Source organism: Sparus aurata, chromosome 7 (assembly GCF_900880675.1).
Source record: "Sparus aurata chromosome 7, fSpaAur1.1, whole genome shotgun sequence".
In the NCBI taxonomy this organism is placed as follows: domain Eukaryota; kingdom Metazoa; phylum Chordata; class Actinopteri; order Spariformes; family Sparidae; genus Sparus; species Sparus aurata.
In genome coordinates this window covers 2,315,249-2,332,604 of record NC_044193.1, presented here as the reverse complement: position 1 = coordinate 2,332,604, position 17,356 = coordinate 2,315,249, and the positions used below count along the sequence as shown (strand labels likewise).

The 17,356-nt window shown below is 38.5% G+C and overlaps 2 protein-coding genes across 2 annotated transcripts; both read left to right on the top strand.

Moving 5' to 3' along the window:
- The first annotated feature begins 1,485 nt into the window (after positions 1–1,485).
- On the top strand, positions 1,486–3,474 carry LOC115585001 (galactose-specific lectin nattectin-like). Its single transcript, XM_030423000.1, has 7 exons — positions 1,486–1,541; positions 1,917–1,975; positions 2,071–2,086; positions 2,322–2,401; positions 2,573–2,707; positions 2,793–2,904; positions 3,099–3,474. Exons 2-7 carry the CDS (start codon positions 1,919–1,921, stop codon positions 3,161–3,163), a joined length of 465 nt encoding a protein of 154 aa, XP_030278860.1. The 5' UTR covers positions 1,486–1,541; positions 1,917–1,918; the 3' UTR covers positions 3,164–3,474.
- A 9,428-nt stretch (positions 3,475–12,902) lies between these two features.
- Positions 12,903–15,417, top strand: LOC115584996 (galactose-specific lectin nattectin-like). Its single transcript, XM_030422994.1, has 6 exons — positions 12,903–12,959; positions 13,191–13,206; positions 14,395–14,474; positions 14,646–14,780; positions 14,867–14,981; positions 15,148–15,417. Exons 1-6 carry the CDS (start codon positions 12,903–12,905, stop codon positions 15,210–15,212), a joined length of 468 nt encoding a protein of 155 aa, XP_030278854.1. The 3' UTR covers positions 15,213–15,417.
- The last annotated feature ends 1,939 nt before the right edge of the window (positions 15,418–17,356 follow it).

The window sequence follows — 17,356 nt, the reverse complement described above, 5'->3', positions numbered from 1 at the left end:
GCAGCTCGGGGCAGGTGAGAGGAATCTACATACAGCCACCATCGTCATGTTTGTTGTGTGCAAACACTTTAGTGTCAGTCAACATGCGACATGACACAATGAAGCTCCTGACAGGTGGCCTGCATTTGAATTCAGGTTGGCAGTTATGTATCAGTGCATATTAATAATGAGCTACAGTTTGTCATGAGACAAATAAATAAATAAACTAGAACGGCACTCAGTAGAGTGCATTACACACTACTTTGAGTTTCAATATTCACTGTATGAAACACGTTTTCTGTTAACAGCTTCATAAAAGTAAATATTTTATATTTGTTTATTTTTTTTTGTAGATACATGTTTGGATGATTCTGCATAACCACAGCAGATGTTATGATGACAAGCTAGAATAATGACATTTGAGAGTATTTTAATGCCTGCACTGCTGATCCAGCATCTCATGATCACCTCGAGGGAATTTCCTCAAATTTGGCAGAAACGTCCAGTTGGACCCAAGGATGAAATGATTTGATCTGGTGGTCGAATGTCTTTGCGATGTCACAAAACAGGTTTATAGCAAAAACACTTGAAATTAAAATTTTAACAATTTTCCCCAACATTGAATAATGGCCAGAAATGTGTTTTTAGCAGATTATTATGACATCACAGTGAAGTCGACCTTTTAGATATAAAATGCCACCACTTTTATCATTTTATTCTAATAGACATTTGCAGGGTCGACTGTTACGCCTTTTTTGGGGCTGATAAGGATTATTGGAAAATCAGGAAGACTGAAAACTGATATTTGGGACCCATATTCAATGCCACAACTCAGGAAAAGAAGGGGTGATTGTGTTTCACATTCTGTCAGGTTCTGAATTTTCTCTTAATGAACTTACATGATAACAGACATAGCTCAGCATTCAAGCACAAGGTCATCGGTTTTGTTGATCTTGATTTTCAGGTGATTGTTGCACCATGTGGTGAAGCGCTCTATCAGTCCTCTGTAGTCCTCTGTAAAAATGATCTCCAAGTGTAGGCGGCATGTGTCTGACTGGAAGTTATTCCCTGGAATCATTCAAGTCAATACTGCTACTTAACTGGTGCGTGGAGGCATTCAAATGTAAGGTGTTCATTTGTTTGCTCGTAAGATTGTATTACCAGAAAGTGTCAACAGGTTGTCCTTGAGGAGGAAACGTTATTTATTTTCTCCACAAGTATATCGACACTAGAATCCAATTATTTATTGATTCACCCCTATGTCAAACTGTGGAAGGTGTACTGCGACAGTTCACACTATTGTTTTTTACCTGTGAAGTGGAGCTGAGGTCTCAAGTAACCAGAATGTTTTTATAGACTTGTTTAAGGAACAAATTTACTAAAGGCTGTGTCAATATGTAAAATAATACTTACTAAAACGATAGACAGTCTTGTGGTCGATGGATGACAATCAAGTTAAAGAAACAAGCGCCCAGAAAAACTATATAAAGGCTGCGTTCTCTTTGCCAAGACATCCTTCAACCTGCTACTGCACGAGCAACTTGAATCTGATCATCAACACGGTAAGGTTTTAACTTTGTCTTTCATCACAGCACCAGCTGCACAGAAAAGACTTTTAGAAAAGAACCATTACCCAGTGCTGATTTACAGTTGATAGTAGAAAAACAAAATATATCATCTGATTGCATTGTGTCCACTTACTGAGGCGATCTCTTTCTAGGTTGAAGTTGTTTATAGTGCTTCCTTCCCTTCCAAGAAAGAAGTTTATTTGAGTGTCCTACTTATATTCTTCTGTTAAACTAAAAGTAAATGCACTTATCAGAGATACTGTGACAAAACTACATAACTGAAGTATATAACCAGTACCTATAAGTTACTGTAATTTTGATTGTCAGTTGATATCTCAACAACCAAACTTCTTTAATATAACTTTCTAGAGATGGCGTCAGCTCTTCCTCTCATTGTGCTCCTCTGTTTGGTCGTTGGACAGTTGGACGTCAGTAATAATTCTTTGTCTACTTCTACTTCTTAATGTAACTACAAGAAAGTCATTCTGCGCTGATTGAATGAATGTCTTCTTCATGTTCACAGGTGTCTGCTGCTGCAGGTAGGTAGCTGCAACTTTCAACTTTGTCCAGTGACAGAAGTTCATCCAGAACACATTACATCATGTGGTTTGCTCGAGCCATTACACAGAGCAGTTCACCAACACACCACCACCTACTCTGATCAATGCAGAAAATGCCCATTCTGTCAATAATTTTAGTTAATATTTGAGTAGTCTAATGAATGGTTAGAATGGTTGAATGGTTTGTCTGTCTAACATGAAAACTGTGATGCAGACTGTCCTCCTGGTTGGTCTCTGTTTGGCTCGCGCTGTTTCATCGTTCAAACCAATGAACTGACGATGGCTGATGCAGAGGTGCGTAGTTAATCTCTCTTTATTGGACTTCAAATAATCGATGATCAAGTCTTAGCTTTTCAGAACCTGTTTGTCTGTCTCTCCTCTTCTGTATTCTACTCTGCGTACATCCTCTCAGATGTTCCATATTGACTTTGTGTCTCTGTTTTCTACCACCGTCTCCTCCATCAGCGTAACTGCATTAGCATTGGTGGGAACCTGGCCTCAATCCACAACATCAATGATCACAACTGGATCAGCGGAATGGTTAAAAAAGCCTTGGGCTCTGATAAGTGGGCCTGGATCGGTCTGTCTGATGCAATTCAGGTGAGTCATTTTTACACTTGTTGACTACAGACAAATCTGTAAACTGCAACAATGCAGCTGTTCAGCAATCAGCTTTCTCTTCCAGGAGGGAAAGTGGCTGTGGACTGATGGGTCGAGGTTTGTCTTCAGTCGCTGGGGTAGCGGGGAGCCCAGCAACAAGGGTGATAAAGAACACTGTACCCACATCAACTACATAGGTACAAATATTATTTCTAAACTTCCTAATGGTATTTTTAATTGAGAGGAAACATGGACAAAAATTGTGTTAATGTTTTTCTTAATTTGTCTGTTGAATAAGCACAATATTTAAATTCACTCTGATCAGTACAATAAGTTATTAAATGCAAAGACATTTGTGCTCTTGTACTCAGCGACTCTTTTCCTTTTACAGGGGAATATTGGAATGATTATCTCTGTGATGCCAAGTTGCCTTCTGTTTGTGTCGGGGGACGTTGATGCCTCCATCCTCCATCTGCCCTCATGTGTACCGAGATGATGCCACTTCCACCATGACGACGTTACTTTGTCTTTGATCTTACACTTAAATAAGAGCAAACTTTCTCTGATGATTCACTTTTCATTTAATCCTTCAAATCAAAATCCACCAAATCAGTAAATGGCAACATAGGAAATTGCCTCATTAAACTATGATTTAACATTTTTGATTTGTTTCTCATTTGCTGTCATATATTCACTATCTTTAATTTCAATTACAATCAATACAAAAAACAAAAATACACTGAAATAAAAATATTCTTTAAGCATAATACGTTTCTTTAATTTTGTGTGTGTGTGTGTGTGTGTGTGTGTGTGTGTGTGTGTGTGTGTGTGTGTGTGTATTTGGTGATCAGAGTGTCACACTTACTGTCAGAGAGGTGAAAGCTATCAGACACACTATGACAGACAAAACTCAGTGTGATGTAAAAAGTATTTTTAACTTAAAGTGAAACTCTCGCCAAAAAGCAACCGAGACTTTTTCTGTGAATGTACCTGAGTCAAACCTTCATGTAAAAGCATAATTACGACAAAAGAGGCACTTTAAAGATTTACTGTATTTTTGTATTCAGGTAAAGCTCATTTTCTCAGTGCAAGGGGCACTTTTACGATAGCATTAAAATTAATATTTTTAAAACAGTAAGAAGTCTCGACACAACATGAAACTTTGCTCGTAGTATCACCAGGGTCTCTACACATGAACACGAGCATTGAGAACATTGTTTGTGTACACGGAGTACAAAAATACACTGAAATAGAAATATTCTTTCAGCATAATACGTTTCTTTAATTGTGTGTGTGTGTGTGTGTGTGTGTGTGTGACAAGTATTTTTAACTTAAAGCCCCCCTTCATTGTATTTTGATATTTGTATAATATTTCTGAGTCCTTTTCTTGGCAGTGTTGATGAGGCAAATGTTTGTAGACAAATAACATAACGTGCTCAAAGTCACTTAATTTAAGATGTTACTAATATGGAATAATGACATATGACTATAGTAGAGTCTGTGAGTCATACATCATTCCAACAGGGTTATAAAAGCTGTGCGGCTCCTTTAAGAATCAGGGCGGTGAGCAGTGTGTTAGTGGTCATGCAAGAGACCTGGAGCAGACCGGTGTTAGCGACCGGAGCAGAGGGTGAACTTTAGCAGATAAGTTGTCTAGTAGCAGTAAATGTACAGTGCAGGTTACAGTTTGATCATGAATCAACTCTGCAGCCCATCAATACACAAGGAGAACTTCAGTTTGAGTGACAGCTGGCACTATCCCTGCTATTATTCATGCTGCTGGTCCATGCCAATATAAATGCTGTTGCTAATCCATGCTAGTGATGTTGACAGCTCACCACACCCCCATTCTCTGTTTTGACCATTAGACAGGAAGAAAAACTGACTGACTTACTTTAAGTAGTAAAAGTAAAAGTCCTTGATCCAAAACATTAAAACGTCTATTCCCATCCAGCCCAAAGTTAATTCAAAGTTCTTTTGAACCATCGTTTTGGGCTCTTTTGAAAGGTTAAACCCTGATTGTTTGTCCCCGAGCTGTCAGAAGCTCTGTAAATGCTTCTATCATTGATCAATAGGAGTCTGAACACACTGAATGCTAATTTGTTTTTCTTACCTGAATATTTACAATGCAATATAGGCCTGCAGGTGACCTGTAACTGCCTCCATTAGCTGTAAAGTGCATGTGGTCTTAAATAGCCCAAGTTGTAATTTACTAACAATATCACTCACAACAGATATTTTTCTCATTAAATATCCAGGCGCCTGGGGGGAAGCTCACACCAGCTTTCATACTCAGTTCTGATAAACGAATAAGACTAAAATACTTAATATCATAAACACAATAATTCTATTGAAATGACGGCCTGTTGGACGACCTAAATAGAGCAATCAATCCATGTCAGAGACTTTCTACAGGAACCTAGTTGAATATTTCCCAGTGACATTTATTTTCTTGATCATATGTAGGATCAGAGCTCTGTGGGTTGGATAAAGGAAGTTGCAGGATACCAAAAATAAATAAAGACAGGGCAGCACATTGCCGCCTTTACATTGGAGCAAATGTGCCACCTTTTCTATCTAAAAAGGGCTACTGTCACACTTTCAGTCTTTTTTTTTTTTATTCCACTCTGTGTAACAGACAGTGGTGTGATCAGTGTGCAGGCAGCTCTGTATGGACGTGCAGACAGAGAGACCTGCAGTGAGGGCCGACCTCCACAACAGCTCACCTGTACAAAGTGCTCTCAGCAGGGCACTGTGGACGTCCTCAGGAGGAGGTACACACACTGAAGTCCAAAATGTCCTCATGTGGCTGCTGCAGTTTTGATTAAAGCAACATTATGTTGTATTTTGTTCCATTTGGCGCAACACACCTGTCATAAAAACAAATACCAGGTGATTGTAACAGTTCCTCAGATGAAATGTTACCTTACATGCTAACTACAAACAACAGTCAGCATGTAGTAACAATGCTATGGCTTGAAATACTTAGTCATGAAGTGAACATGCATGTTTTTTCAAATGCTGCAGTCAAAGTATTCACACGCACCACACACAACTCAGAACAGTAACAGCATGTCAAGCTAACGTAACCTGAACCATCGACCATAACATCTGGCTTCAACGTGCTGACAGCTGATTATCTTCTGAAATGGGCTTTTATTCAGCGAAGCTGTGCAAGTGATTTAAAGCCGGTCTGAGACTCGTGTCTCTTGCTTGGTTACTCTCTTTCTCTCCTCAGACATTGTCTTCTTTGGTCTTTTCACCTGTGTCATGATGTCTGTAGAGGCTGCTGAGTCTGGTTATGTTGCCCATCCTACGGAGGGTTGGCCCAATGTAGACATTTGACATTAAGCCAAATTCCAAACCAGACTAGCAATACAGAATTTTAGCACTAGATGGCGTACATGACTCAGCCTCTTCTGAGTGGAACTTAATGAGTGTCCTGGCACCTCAGTCTGTCTCAGGCATGTTCAATCTGAACACTGTGAAATCCTTGAGGTACGTGCTGTAGGAACACAAGCCTTTGTCTCTGCATCTTAAAGTGGTCTCATTTCGGCCATGATTACCTTTAACCCCCATATCCTGGCTTGGCAAAATCCTCTCCTCTCCACGAGTGGGACAATGTTGTTTTTCATGCAATAAACAGATCACCAGAGATCTTCTTTTAGTAATTTACAACGACTAAGCACATCTGGTCTGTTCCCCTTCCTCCAAAGAAGATGAACCCCTTTTCCTCAGGTCAAACAAGGTCAAGCCCGATAGAGTTTTCTTTGGTCACACCTAAAGGAAGGAGGACTGGTTTCTAACATAGATGTGGTGATTTAAGATGTTTTACTAATCTACGTGTCTCTCCCTCTGGAACATTCTCCAGTGGGGGAAGGCTTAATGGGAAACCTAATCTGTGTGTTCTTCTCCTCACATGTCCAACTGTTATTTACAACCGTTGTTGTTCCTGGGTCTGACATACCATTCCCCCTTTGCAGTCTTCTGTTCTCACTCAAATTCAAATACGTCCTAAACAACTAATAAACTACATCTCAATTTCTTAAATTTAGCAGATTCCGAAATAGCGTAAAAAGATCCTACAATAGATCTTTCCCATGTTATTGTCAAGTCCAAAAGAAGTTTATTACTCAATAAGTTTGAGGTCAACAGAAACCCCCTCCCCTTTGTCGATGGAGGAGAGATTTGAAGATCATCATTCCTTGTGTAATACTTGTGTTATTTACCAGTTAAATGTCTGATATGTTTTGTTAAAGATAGAACTACAAGGAATATGTATAAGTCCTTGGTTCTACTGTGTATTGTATACTTTACTGTTATATGTTGTATACTTTAGTGCTTCATGTCTTAATCAGGTTATAATTCTTTTGAATGACAAATGATCATTATCATGTTGCATCTTTTCATGAATGCAAGAATTCGACTTTTAAGATGGTGAAGTTTTGGGAAGGTTAAAACACGATTTCAAAACGTTAAATACAATAGTATAGTTAGATTAACTTTTTGGGAGCCTAAACGCAGATCACAGGAGGTGTGACACTGTCAGCCGGCCCCCCCGTTCACTTTGCCTGCTGCAAGTCATAAAACAGACACTCTCCCCTTCTCATGCTCCTCTTCTTCTCCGGGCGTTCCTCTCTCCCTGTCCTCTTCTCCCCCTGCTTCTTTTCCTTCTTCTCTCTTCCCTTCTTTGTTTTTTCATTTTTATTTTTATTTCTTTACTTTTATTTTTGCAACAAGCTCTAAGACAAGCGAATTGAATCCCTACTTTAAGTATTTTACTTTTATTCAAGTTTTTAATAGAACAAATTCTTTTCTTTTTGATTTTATACTGTTATAGTATCACCGCCTGATTCAGAAGAAGTTGAATTAGTTTCAGAATCAGATCTTGAGTACCGCTACTTGAAACCACCAAGAAAAGTCTTTTTCAAGACTGTGATCATCGGATGAAGAACGTTGCAAGCCTTGCAAGGAGTCTCCAACAAAAAGAGACTTTGTGTGCTCCCAGCCGAGACCGACTCTGCCCCCAGCGCTCCCAAGGCGGAAACCCCGCTGGGCCTTCGGACCAAGAGTTCCTCAACAGAGCCCCTGCCTTTCCTTCTGGCTATTGGACCGACGCGCCGTGCCGTAGTCCAACCCAGAACTCTCAAGAATACCAAACTTCAGTGCCTCCTGACTCCCAGACAAAACCGGCTGAACGTCTTCATGCAGCTGGATCCACACACGTGAGAATGAGTTGGTGTCTAAAGTTCTGACTTCTGTCAAAGTTCTGACTTCTGTCTAAGTTCTAACTTCTATCTTATGAACTTAAGAGAATTAAGGTTAGGGTCTCGTTAGTATCAAAAATTACTCTCGTAATATTTAATATATATAACCGACCCTTTAACTTTACCATCTGCCGACGGTCACACGACACTTTACCTTCTATGTTATCTGTTATTCGTCTAAAATTGTCATGTCTTTTATTTTACCCAAATGATTTAGTCAATAAACATATATAATCATTTGTCTTTGTCTGGAACTTAATTTTAATGTGGAGAACCGATGGAAACGTGCAAAGAAGTCACTACTTCAGAATATTGAGACTGAATAAATTGATTTTGAATGGACTCTAACCGTCCAAGCCAACTGGTACAGTTAGGTGTTTGGAATAATGTCCTCCGGATTATTCCAATAACTAAACACGGAGGTGGTGCCCCATGTACGAGTTTGTTCGTTTTCTTTTCCGCTTTTTCCGGCAGGGTTGCGGGATGTTGCCGCTTTTTATCCCCCCTGGGGGGTTGCGGGGCTTACTAGGCCAAATCCAGTTCGACTCATGGGCGAAGGCCAGGGTACACCCTGAACGAGTCGCCAGCTCATTGCGGGACCAGTGTCTCCTACATTATATATTTATGATGCTGCCCATGTCAGAACCACATACTATCCTACAGTGCTAACAGCTGATTATCTTCTGAAATGGGCTCTTATTCAGTATTTCACAACTTATTCAAGTTGTGAAATGGTTATGTTACCCATCCTACGGAGGGTTGGCCCAATGTAAAAAAATTGACATTAAGCCAAATTCCAAACCAGACTAGTGATACAGAATTTTAGCACTAGGTGGCATACATGACTCAGCCTCTTCTGAGTGGAACTTAATGAGTGTCCTGGCACCTCAGTCTGTCTCAGGCATGTTCAATCTGAACACTGTGAAATCTTTGATGTACATTTTCTCTGGTTAGGTGGGGATGTCAGAGGTGTAACCAAGACATTTATGGGAAATCTTTTCAAAACTAACATTTGAAGTGTTATTTTTAGAAACCTGTTTTGTGACATCACAAAGACATTTGACCACCAAAGTGAAATCAGTTCATCCTTGGGTCCAACTGGACGTTTCTGCCAAATTTGAGAAAATTCCCTCGAGGTGATCACAAGATGTTGGGTTCACAATCACCAGCATGGGCATAAGATTACTCTCACATGTCATTCTTCTTGCTTGTCATCATAGCATCTGCTGTGGTTATGTAGACTCATAAAAACATGTATTTACAGTGAACATTGTAACTCAATAAAATAGTTTCACACTGTTTGTTACATTGCCATGTTTGAGCCTGTAGTCCAGCTGACTGAACTAACCTTAACTATCGTTATTGCAGTAGACTGCATGCTTCTGCAAACACATCATATGAATGAGAGCATGAAATGTAAAATATAGTCAAACAAAACAGGAGCTAGTTCTGCTCATGCAGGACTACCGTTTGGCTATTGACACACCCACTGTACCAGGAGAAAGATGTACCTGATAACAAGTCTAAAACAAACATATCATGAGTCAGTCTGGGGGTGTGTTGAAGGTGTAACAGCAGAGATCTTGGCTACATCTTCTGACTGTCCAGTCTGAAAACAGTCCCAGTTGGGTTAGTAGTGTCAGTTCTGGTCTTGAACCTCAGTGGAGGATTCTCATCATGTTTCATGGACAGAAGAAGGCCATGGGATACGACCAAAAGCTTTAGCAAAAACTAAATAAGTTATCTTAACCCCATGATTATTAATGAATTCTCAATATCACATTATGTGTTTTTATAATGTACAGTAGGCTTGCATCCCTCTACATCAAACCTATTCAACTTCTTATGTAGAAGGGTCAGATTTTAAAAAAGTGATGTGCTAAGGGGCCAGACTTATTACATATATCTGTCCTTTAAAACTTGTAATTTAAATGTGTTAAAACAATGGCCTTTCTTAGTTTTCACAATTAAAAGAGAAATTCTGTGTACAAAAGTTCAGAAAAAAACATTTTCCTTTTTAATACTAGAAGTAAAGTGTCGGCTTGCTTTTAGTGGTTATAAAGTTGTACACTTGCGAAGAACATGTATATCATAGCAGAGAGATGAAGCAGGTCAGAGGAGAAAGTGTTAAAAGAAATTTGCCACTGCAGAGTGAAAGTGCAGAGGCGGTGACCTGCACACAAGGAAATGTTCTCCAACTCTGTTGTTTTTATCACCTCCTCACCAGATGTCACATGTGATATCTGGAGTCAGTTCTGTATACAGAGCAAATAGAAGAGTGAAAATAAACAGAGCACGATGAGTAAACACAGGTACCAGAAGATTTAAGAAAGCATTATTAACTCCTCCAATAATTCAGGTAATGACTGTGTGTTTCCATTAAGACAGGCACAAAATGATTCCTGTTGAAGAAATGCAGCTCGGGGCAGGTGAGAGGAATCTACATACAGCCACCATCGTCATGTTTGTTGTGTGCAAACCCTTTAGTGTCAGTCAACATGCGACATGACACAATGAAGCTCCTGACAGGTGGCCTGCATTTGAATTCAGGTTGGCAGTTATGTATCAGTGCATATTAATAATGAGCTACAGTTTGTCATGAGACAAAATAAATAAATAAACTAGAACAGCACTCAGTAGAGTGCATTACACACTACTTTGAGTTTCAATATTCACTGTATGAAACACGTTTTCTGATTACAGCTTCATAAAAGTAAATATGTTATATTTTTTTTTTTTTTTTGTAGATACATGTTTGGATGATTCTGCATAACCACAGCAGATGTTATGATGACAAGCTAGAATAATGACATTTGAGAGTATTTTAATGCCTGCGCTGCTGATCCAGCATCTCATGATCACTTGAGGGAATTTCCTCAAATTTGGCAGAAACGTCCAGTTGGACCCAAGGATGAAATGATTTGATTTTGTGGTCAAATGTCTTTGCGATGTCACGAAACAGGTTTATAGCAAAAACACTTGAAATTAAAATTTTAACAAATTTTCCCCAACATTGAATAATGGCCAGAAATGTGTTTTTAGCAGATTATTATGACGTCACAGTGAAGTCGACCTTTTAGATATAAAATGCCACCACTTCATCATTTTATTCTAATAGACATTTGCAGGGTCGACTGTTACGCCTTTTTTGGGGCTGATAAGGATTATTGGAAAATCAGGAAGACTGAAAACTGATATTTGGGACCCATATTCAATGCCACAACTCAGGAAAAGAAGGGGTGATTGTGTTTCACATTCTGTCAGGTTCTGAATTTTCTCTTAATGAACTTACACAATAACAGACATAGCTCAGCATTCAAGCACAAGGTCATCGGTTTTGCTGATCTTGATGTTCAGGTGATTGTTGTTGCACCATGTGGTGAAGCGCTCTATCAGTCCTCTGTAGTCCTCTGTAAAAATGATCTCCAAGTGTAGACGGCATGTGTCTGACTGGAAGTTATTCCCTGGAATCATTCAAGTCAATACTGCTACTTAACTGGTGCGTGGAGGCATTCAAATGTAAGGCGTTCATTCTAGTTTTGTTTGCTGATGATCACAATACCAGAAAGAGGCGACAGGTTGTCCATGGGAAGGAAACTTTATTTATTTTCTCCACAAGTATATCGACACAAGAATCCAATTATTTATGATTCACCCCTATGTCAAACTGTGGAAGGTGTACTGCGACAGTTCACACTATTGTTTTTTACCTGTCAAGTGGAGCTGATGTCTCAAGTAAGCGGAATGTTTTTGTAGACTTGTTTGAGGAACACATTTACTCAGTGCTGTGGCAATATGTAAAACAATAGCTAGTCTTGTGGTCGATGGATGACAAGCAAGATAAGGAAACAAGCGCCCAGAAAAACTATATAAAGGCTGCGTTCTCTTTGCCAAGACATCCTTCAACCTGCTACTGCACGAGCAACTTGAATCTGATCATCATAACACGGTAAGGTTTTAACTTTGTCTTTCATCACAGCACCAGCTGCACAGAAAAGACTTTTAGAAAAGGACAATTACCCAGTGCTGATTTACAGTTGATCGTAGAAAAACAAAATATATCATCTGATTGCATTGTGTCCACTTACTGAGGCGATCTGTTTCTAGGTTGAAGTTGTTTACAGTGCTACCTCCCTTCCAAGAAAGAAGTTTATTTGAGTGTGCTAATGATATCCTTCTTTTAAAGTAAAAGTAACTAAAAGTTTATTTTCATACACTTATCAGAGATAAATGTAACTTAACATAAGTATACACAGTTTATACTGACAAGTATGTAGAAGAGTTTAAACATTTTTGGGTCATACATGTTACTTAATATTTTGCTCAAGAATTAACTTAAGAATTGAATTTGTATATGTGTTTCACTGTATCCATTTATTTCTTATGGATAAGAATATAAAATTGTACTGAAATAAAAACCCTGTGATACTTTTAAAGTATGTAATAATATATACAAATATTAAAGGAAAGTAATATTAGCGAAGTCATAATACAATCTCAGGAATATTTATTTTTACCACAAGTAAACAAACAAGCTGTTTTCAGTGGGAAATGAGGTCCTAGAACACTGTTTGTAAAACTAGAGAGGTGGCGGGTCCGCCACATAAACAAGGTAAAACAGTAGAAAAATTGTGTTTGTAGTCATGAAAATAAAAGAGTTTGTTTAATTAAATGATTAAGTTTGTTTAGACAGAATTTTCTATTCTGATTTAAAATTCTTCACCAAAACTACAGTTTTCCTTTAACATATGTTGAGATTGAAATATTTCAAGAAAACAAGTTTACCTGCAGTATAAAACTGCTGAACCAGAGGTTTAATGAGAGTTCTTTCACAAACTGAAGTATATAACAGTACCTATAAGTTACTGTTATTTTGATTGTCAGTTGACATCTGAAAAACCGAACTTCTTTAATATAACTTTTTATAGATGGCGTCAGCTCTTCCTCTCGTTGTGCTCCTCTGTTTGGCCGTTGGACAGTTGGACGTAAGTGATGATGCATCTTGCAGTTTTTAAATCTTTTGTTTTATTTAGACCTACATTGAATCCTTTCTACTTTTCTGAAATTATTATTTCATCCTCAGCAGTATGACATTTTCACTTTATCCCTTTTGTCTTCACAGTAATAATCATTAATAATTCTGCGTCTACTTCTTACTTTAACTACAACAAACACCTTATGAACTTATTTAATGAATGTCTTGTTCATGTTCACAGGTGTCTGCTGCTGCAGGTAGGTAGCTGCAACTTTCAACTCTGTCCAGTGACAGAAGTTCATCCAGAACACATTACATCATGTGGTTTGCTCGAGTCATTACACAGAGCAGTTCACCAACACACCACCACCTACTCTGATCAATGCAAAAAATGCTTCGGTCACTCTGGGATGGAGCGATAAAATTACACAATGTCATCAGACTGTTTATATAAATCTCTGACACAAATTATTTTGAAGTGAAACCAAGTAATTACAGCATCTTTAAAGTTATTCTGATGGTGGGAGGGTGTTAAAGTTTATTTCTTTTAAAGGGGAGACGCTACAGGAGAAGCCATCATATATTCATACATTAATCCATAACATTTCTTCTTTCAGACTAAATAAAACAACTAAAATACACATTTATGTGTCTATTTAGACCAGATTTCTGTTCAAGACATTTAAATGGAAATGATTGCATATTTAATAGATACATTTTCATTGGTGATATAATTTCAGAATAATTAGTTTCATTGTGATATTAATTAGTTAAACAAAAACACCCATTTGCCCAAAGTGTCATCATTTATTTCTGATGTTCTACAGTAGTTTTATTATTTGCATATTTAAGCCCACAATTTCTGAAAACTCAGAAATAATTGTCTTAAATATGCAACATGTAATCATTTTTTATTACACAAAACAAATACAGACAGCCTCTAACCAAAGTTACTGCTAACTGCTGCTAACTGTATTCTGTTACATCCATGAGTGTAGCTACTGTTAGCGTGTTAGCTAAGTTAGCAGTGAAGCTAGCCAGACAACCGGGGGAATGTTAGTGTTTGCAGCACTTGCACAGGAGCTTTAGATTGCTGGGAGAAAGAGTTTATGTTTTCAGGCCCAGTGCTAGCTGCTTTGCATGCTAACTTCTGTAGATCTCTCTAACAGAATACATAGATATAGTTGACGTAATGTCAACATCATTTCACATTCTGGTAATCATTTTAGTTAATATTTGAATGGTTTAAAAACAAAGATTCTTACATATTTCAACTTTGATGTAAGTGATCAACTGGGGAAGTTTCATGGTGATGTCTATTAGTTAAGCTATTTAGGTAATTCACCTGTAGTGGCTTGCCAACCCCAATGAATATGATGTAAAACTTCTGACTCAGACTTGAGCCTCATTCTGTTTGTCTGTCTAACATGAAAACTGTGATGCAGCCTGTCCTTCTGGTTGGTCTCTGTCTGGCTCGCGCTGTTTCATTGTTGAAACCAGAAAACTGACGATGGCTGATGCAGAGGTGCGTAGTTAATCTCTCTTTATTGGACTTCAGGTAGTCGATGATCAAGTTTTACCTTTTCAGAACCCCTTTGTCTGTCTCTCCTCTATCTTAGTCTTCTCTGCGTACATGCTCTCAGATGTTCCATATTGACTTAGTATCTCTGTTTTCTCCCACCGTCTCCTTCATCAGCGCAACTGCATTGCTCTTGGTGGGAACCTGGCCTCAATCCACAACATCAATGATTACAACTGGATCAGGGGACTGGTTAAAAAAGCCTTTGGCTCTGATGTGCATGCCTGGATCGGGCTGTCTGATGCAATTGAGGTGAGACATTTTTACACTTGTTGACTACGGACAAAACTGTAAACTGCAATCAATGCAGCTGTTCAGCAATCAGCTTTCTCTTCCAGGACGGAAAGTGGCTGTGGACTGATGGGTCGAGGTTTGTCTTCAGTCGCTGGGGTCGTGGGGAGCCCAACAACTACGGTGGACAAAGAGAAGACTGTACCCACATCAACTTCAGAGGTACGAACATTATTTCTAAACCTCCTAATGGTATTTTTAATTGAGAAGAAACATGGATAAAAATTGTGTTATGTTTTTCTTAATATTTAAATGTACTCTGATCCGTTCAAAGAGTCATTAACTGCAAAGATATTTGTTCTACTCAGTCACTCTTTTCTTTTTACAGGGGAGTATTGGAATGATGAACCATGTACCATGAAGTATGCTTCTGTTTGTGTGGGGGGACGTTGATGCTTCCATCCTCCATCTGCCCTCATGTGTACCGAGATGATGCCACTTCCACCATGACGACTTTACTTTGTCTTTGATCTTACACTTAAATAAGAGCAAACTTTCTCTGATGATTCACTTTTCATTTAATCCTTCAAATCAGAATCCACCAAATCAGTAAATGGCAGCATAGGAAATTGCCTCATTAAACTATGATTTAACATTTTTGATTTGTTTTCTTATTTTCTGTCATATATTCACTATCTTTTATTTCAATTACAATCAATACAAAAAACAAAAATACACTAAAATAAAAATATTCTTTAAGCATAATACGTTTCTTCAATTTTGTGTGTGTGTGTGTGTGTGTGTGTGTGTGTGTGTGTGTGTAAGAAGTATGTTTAACGTAAAGCCCCCCACCATTGTATTTTGATATTTTTATCATATTTCTGAGTCCTTTTCTTGGCAGTTTTGATGAGGGAAATGTTTTCAGATAAATAAAACTTTTTTGCTCAAAGTCACTTAATTTAAGCTGTTACTAACATGGAATGATGAAATATGACTATAGTAGAGTCTGTGAGTCATACATCATTCCAACAGGGTTATAAAAGCTGTGCGGCTCCTTTAAGAATCAGGGCGGTGAGCAGTGTGTTAGTGGTCAAGCAAGAGACCTGGAGCAGACCGGTGTTAGCGACCGGAGGAGAGGGTGAACTTTAGCAGATAAGTTGTCTAGTAGCAGTAAATGTACAGTACAGGTTACAGTTTGATCATGAATCAACTCTGCAGCCCATCAATACACAAGGAGAACTTCAGTTTGAGTGACAGCTAGCACTATCCCTGCTATTATTCATGCTGCTTGTCCATGCCAATATAGATGCTGTTGCTAATCCATGCTAGTGATGTTGACTACTAGCCACACCCCCATTCTCTGTTTTTACCATTAGACAGAAAGAAAAACTGACTGACTTACTTTAAGTAGTAAAAGTAAAAGTCCTCGATCCAAAACATTAAAACGTCTATTCCCATCCAGCCCAAAGTTAATTCAAAGTTGTTTTGAACCATTGTTTTGGGCTCTTTTGAAAGGTTAAACCCTGATTGTTCCTCCCCGAGCTGTCAGAAGCTCTGTAAATGCTTCTATCATTGATCAATAGGAGTCTGAACACACTGAATTATTTATTTATTTTTCTCACCTTAATTTTTCTTACGCAACATAGGCCTGCAGATGACCTGGAACTGCCTCTATTAGCTGTAAAGTACATGTGGTCTTAAATAGTATATATTATATTAATATATTAAAATGTTCTTATTAAATATCCAGGCGCCTGGAGGGAAGCTCACGCCAGCTTTTATACACAACTCTGATGAACGAACAAGACTAAAATACTTAATTTCATGAACACAATAATTCTATTCAAATGACAGCCTGTTGGACGACCGAAATAGACCAATCAGTCCATGTCGAGGCACGCAGAGACTTTCTACAGGAACCTAGTTTAATATTTCCCAGTGACATTTATTTTCTTGATCATATGTAGGACCAGAGCTCTGTGAGTGGGATAAAGGAAGTTGCAGCATACCAAAAATATTCTTTTAATTTTGTATTTTATGACAAAAACAAGTCTATCGTCATAGGTCATAGTCCCTCATATCCACGAATCTGTCACCCTTTTGTCGTATTTTTTTATTCCACTCTCTGCAACAGACAGCGGTGTGATCAGTGTGCAGGCAGCTCTGTATGGACGTGCAGACAGAGAGACCTGCAGTGAGGGCAGACCTCCACAACAGCTCACCTGTACAAAGTGCTCTCAGCAGGGCACTGTGGACGTCCTCAGGAGGAGGTACGCACACTGAAGTCCAAAATGTCCTCATGTGGCTGCTGCAGTTTTGATTAAAGCAACATTATGTTGTATTTTGTTCCATTTGGCGCAACACACCTGTCATAAAAACAAATACCATGTGATTGTAACAGTTTCTCAGATGAAATGTTACCTTACATGCTAACTACAAACAACAGTCAGCATGTAGTAACAATGCTATGGCTTGAAATACTTAGTCATGAAGTGAACATGCATGTTTTTTCAAATGCTGCAGTAAAAGTATTCACATGCACCACACACAACTCAGAACAGTAACAGCATGTCAGGCTAATGTAACCTGAACCATCG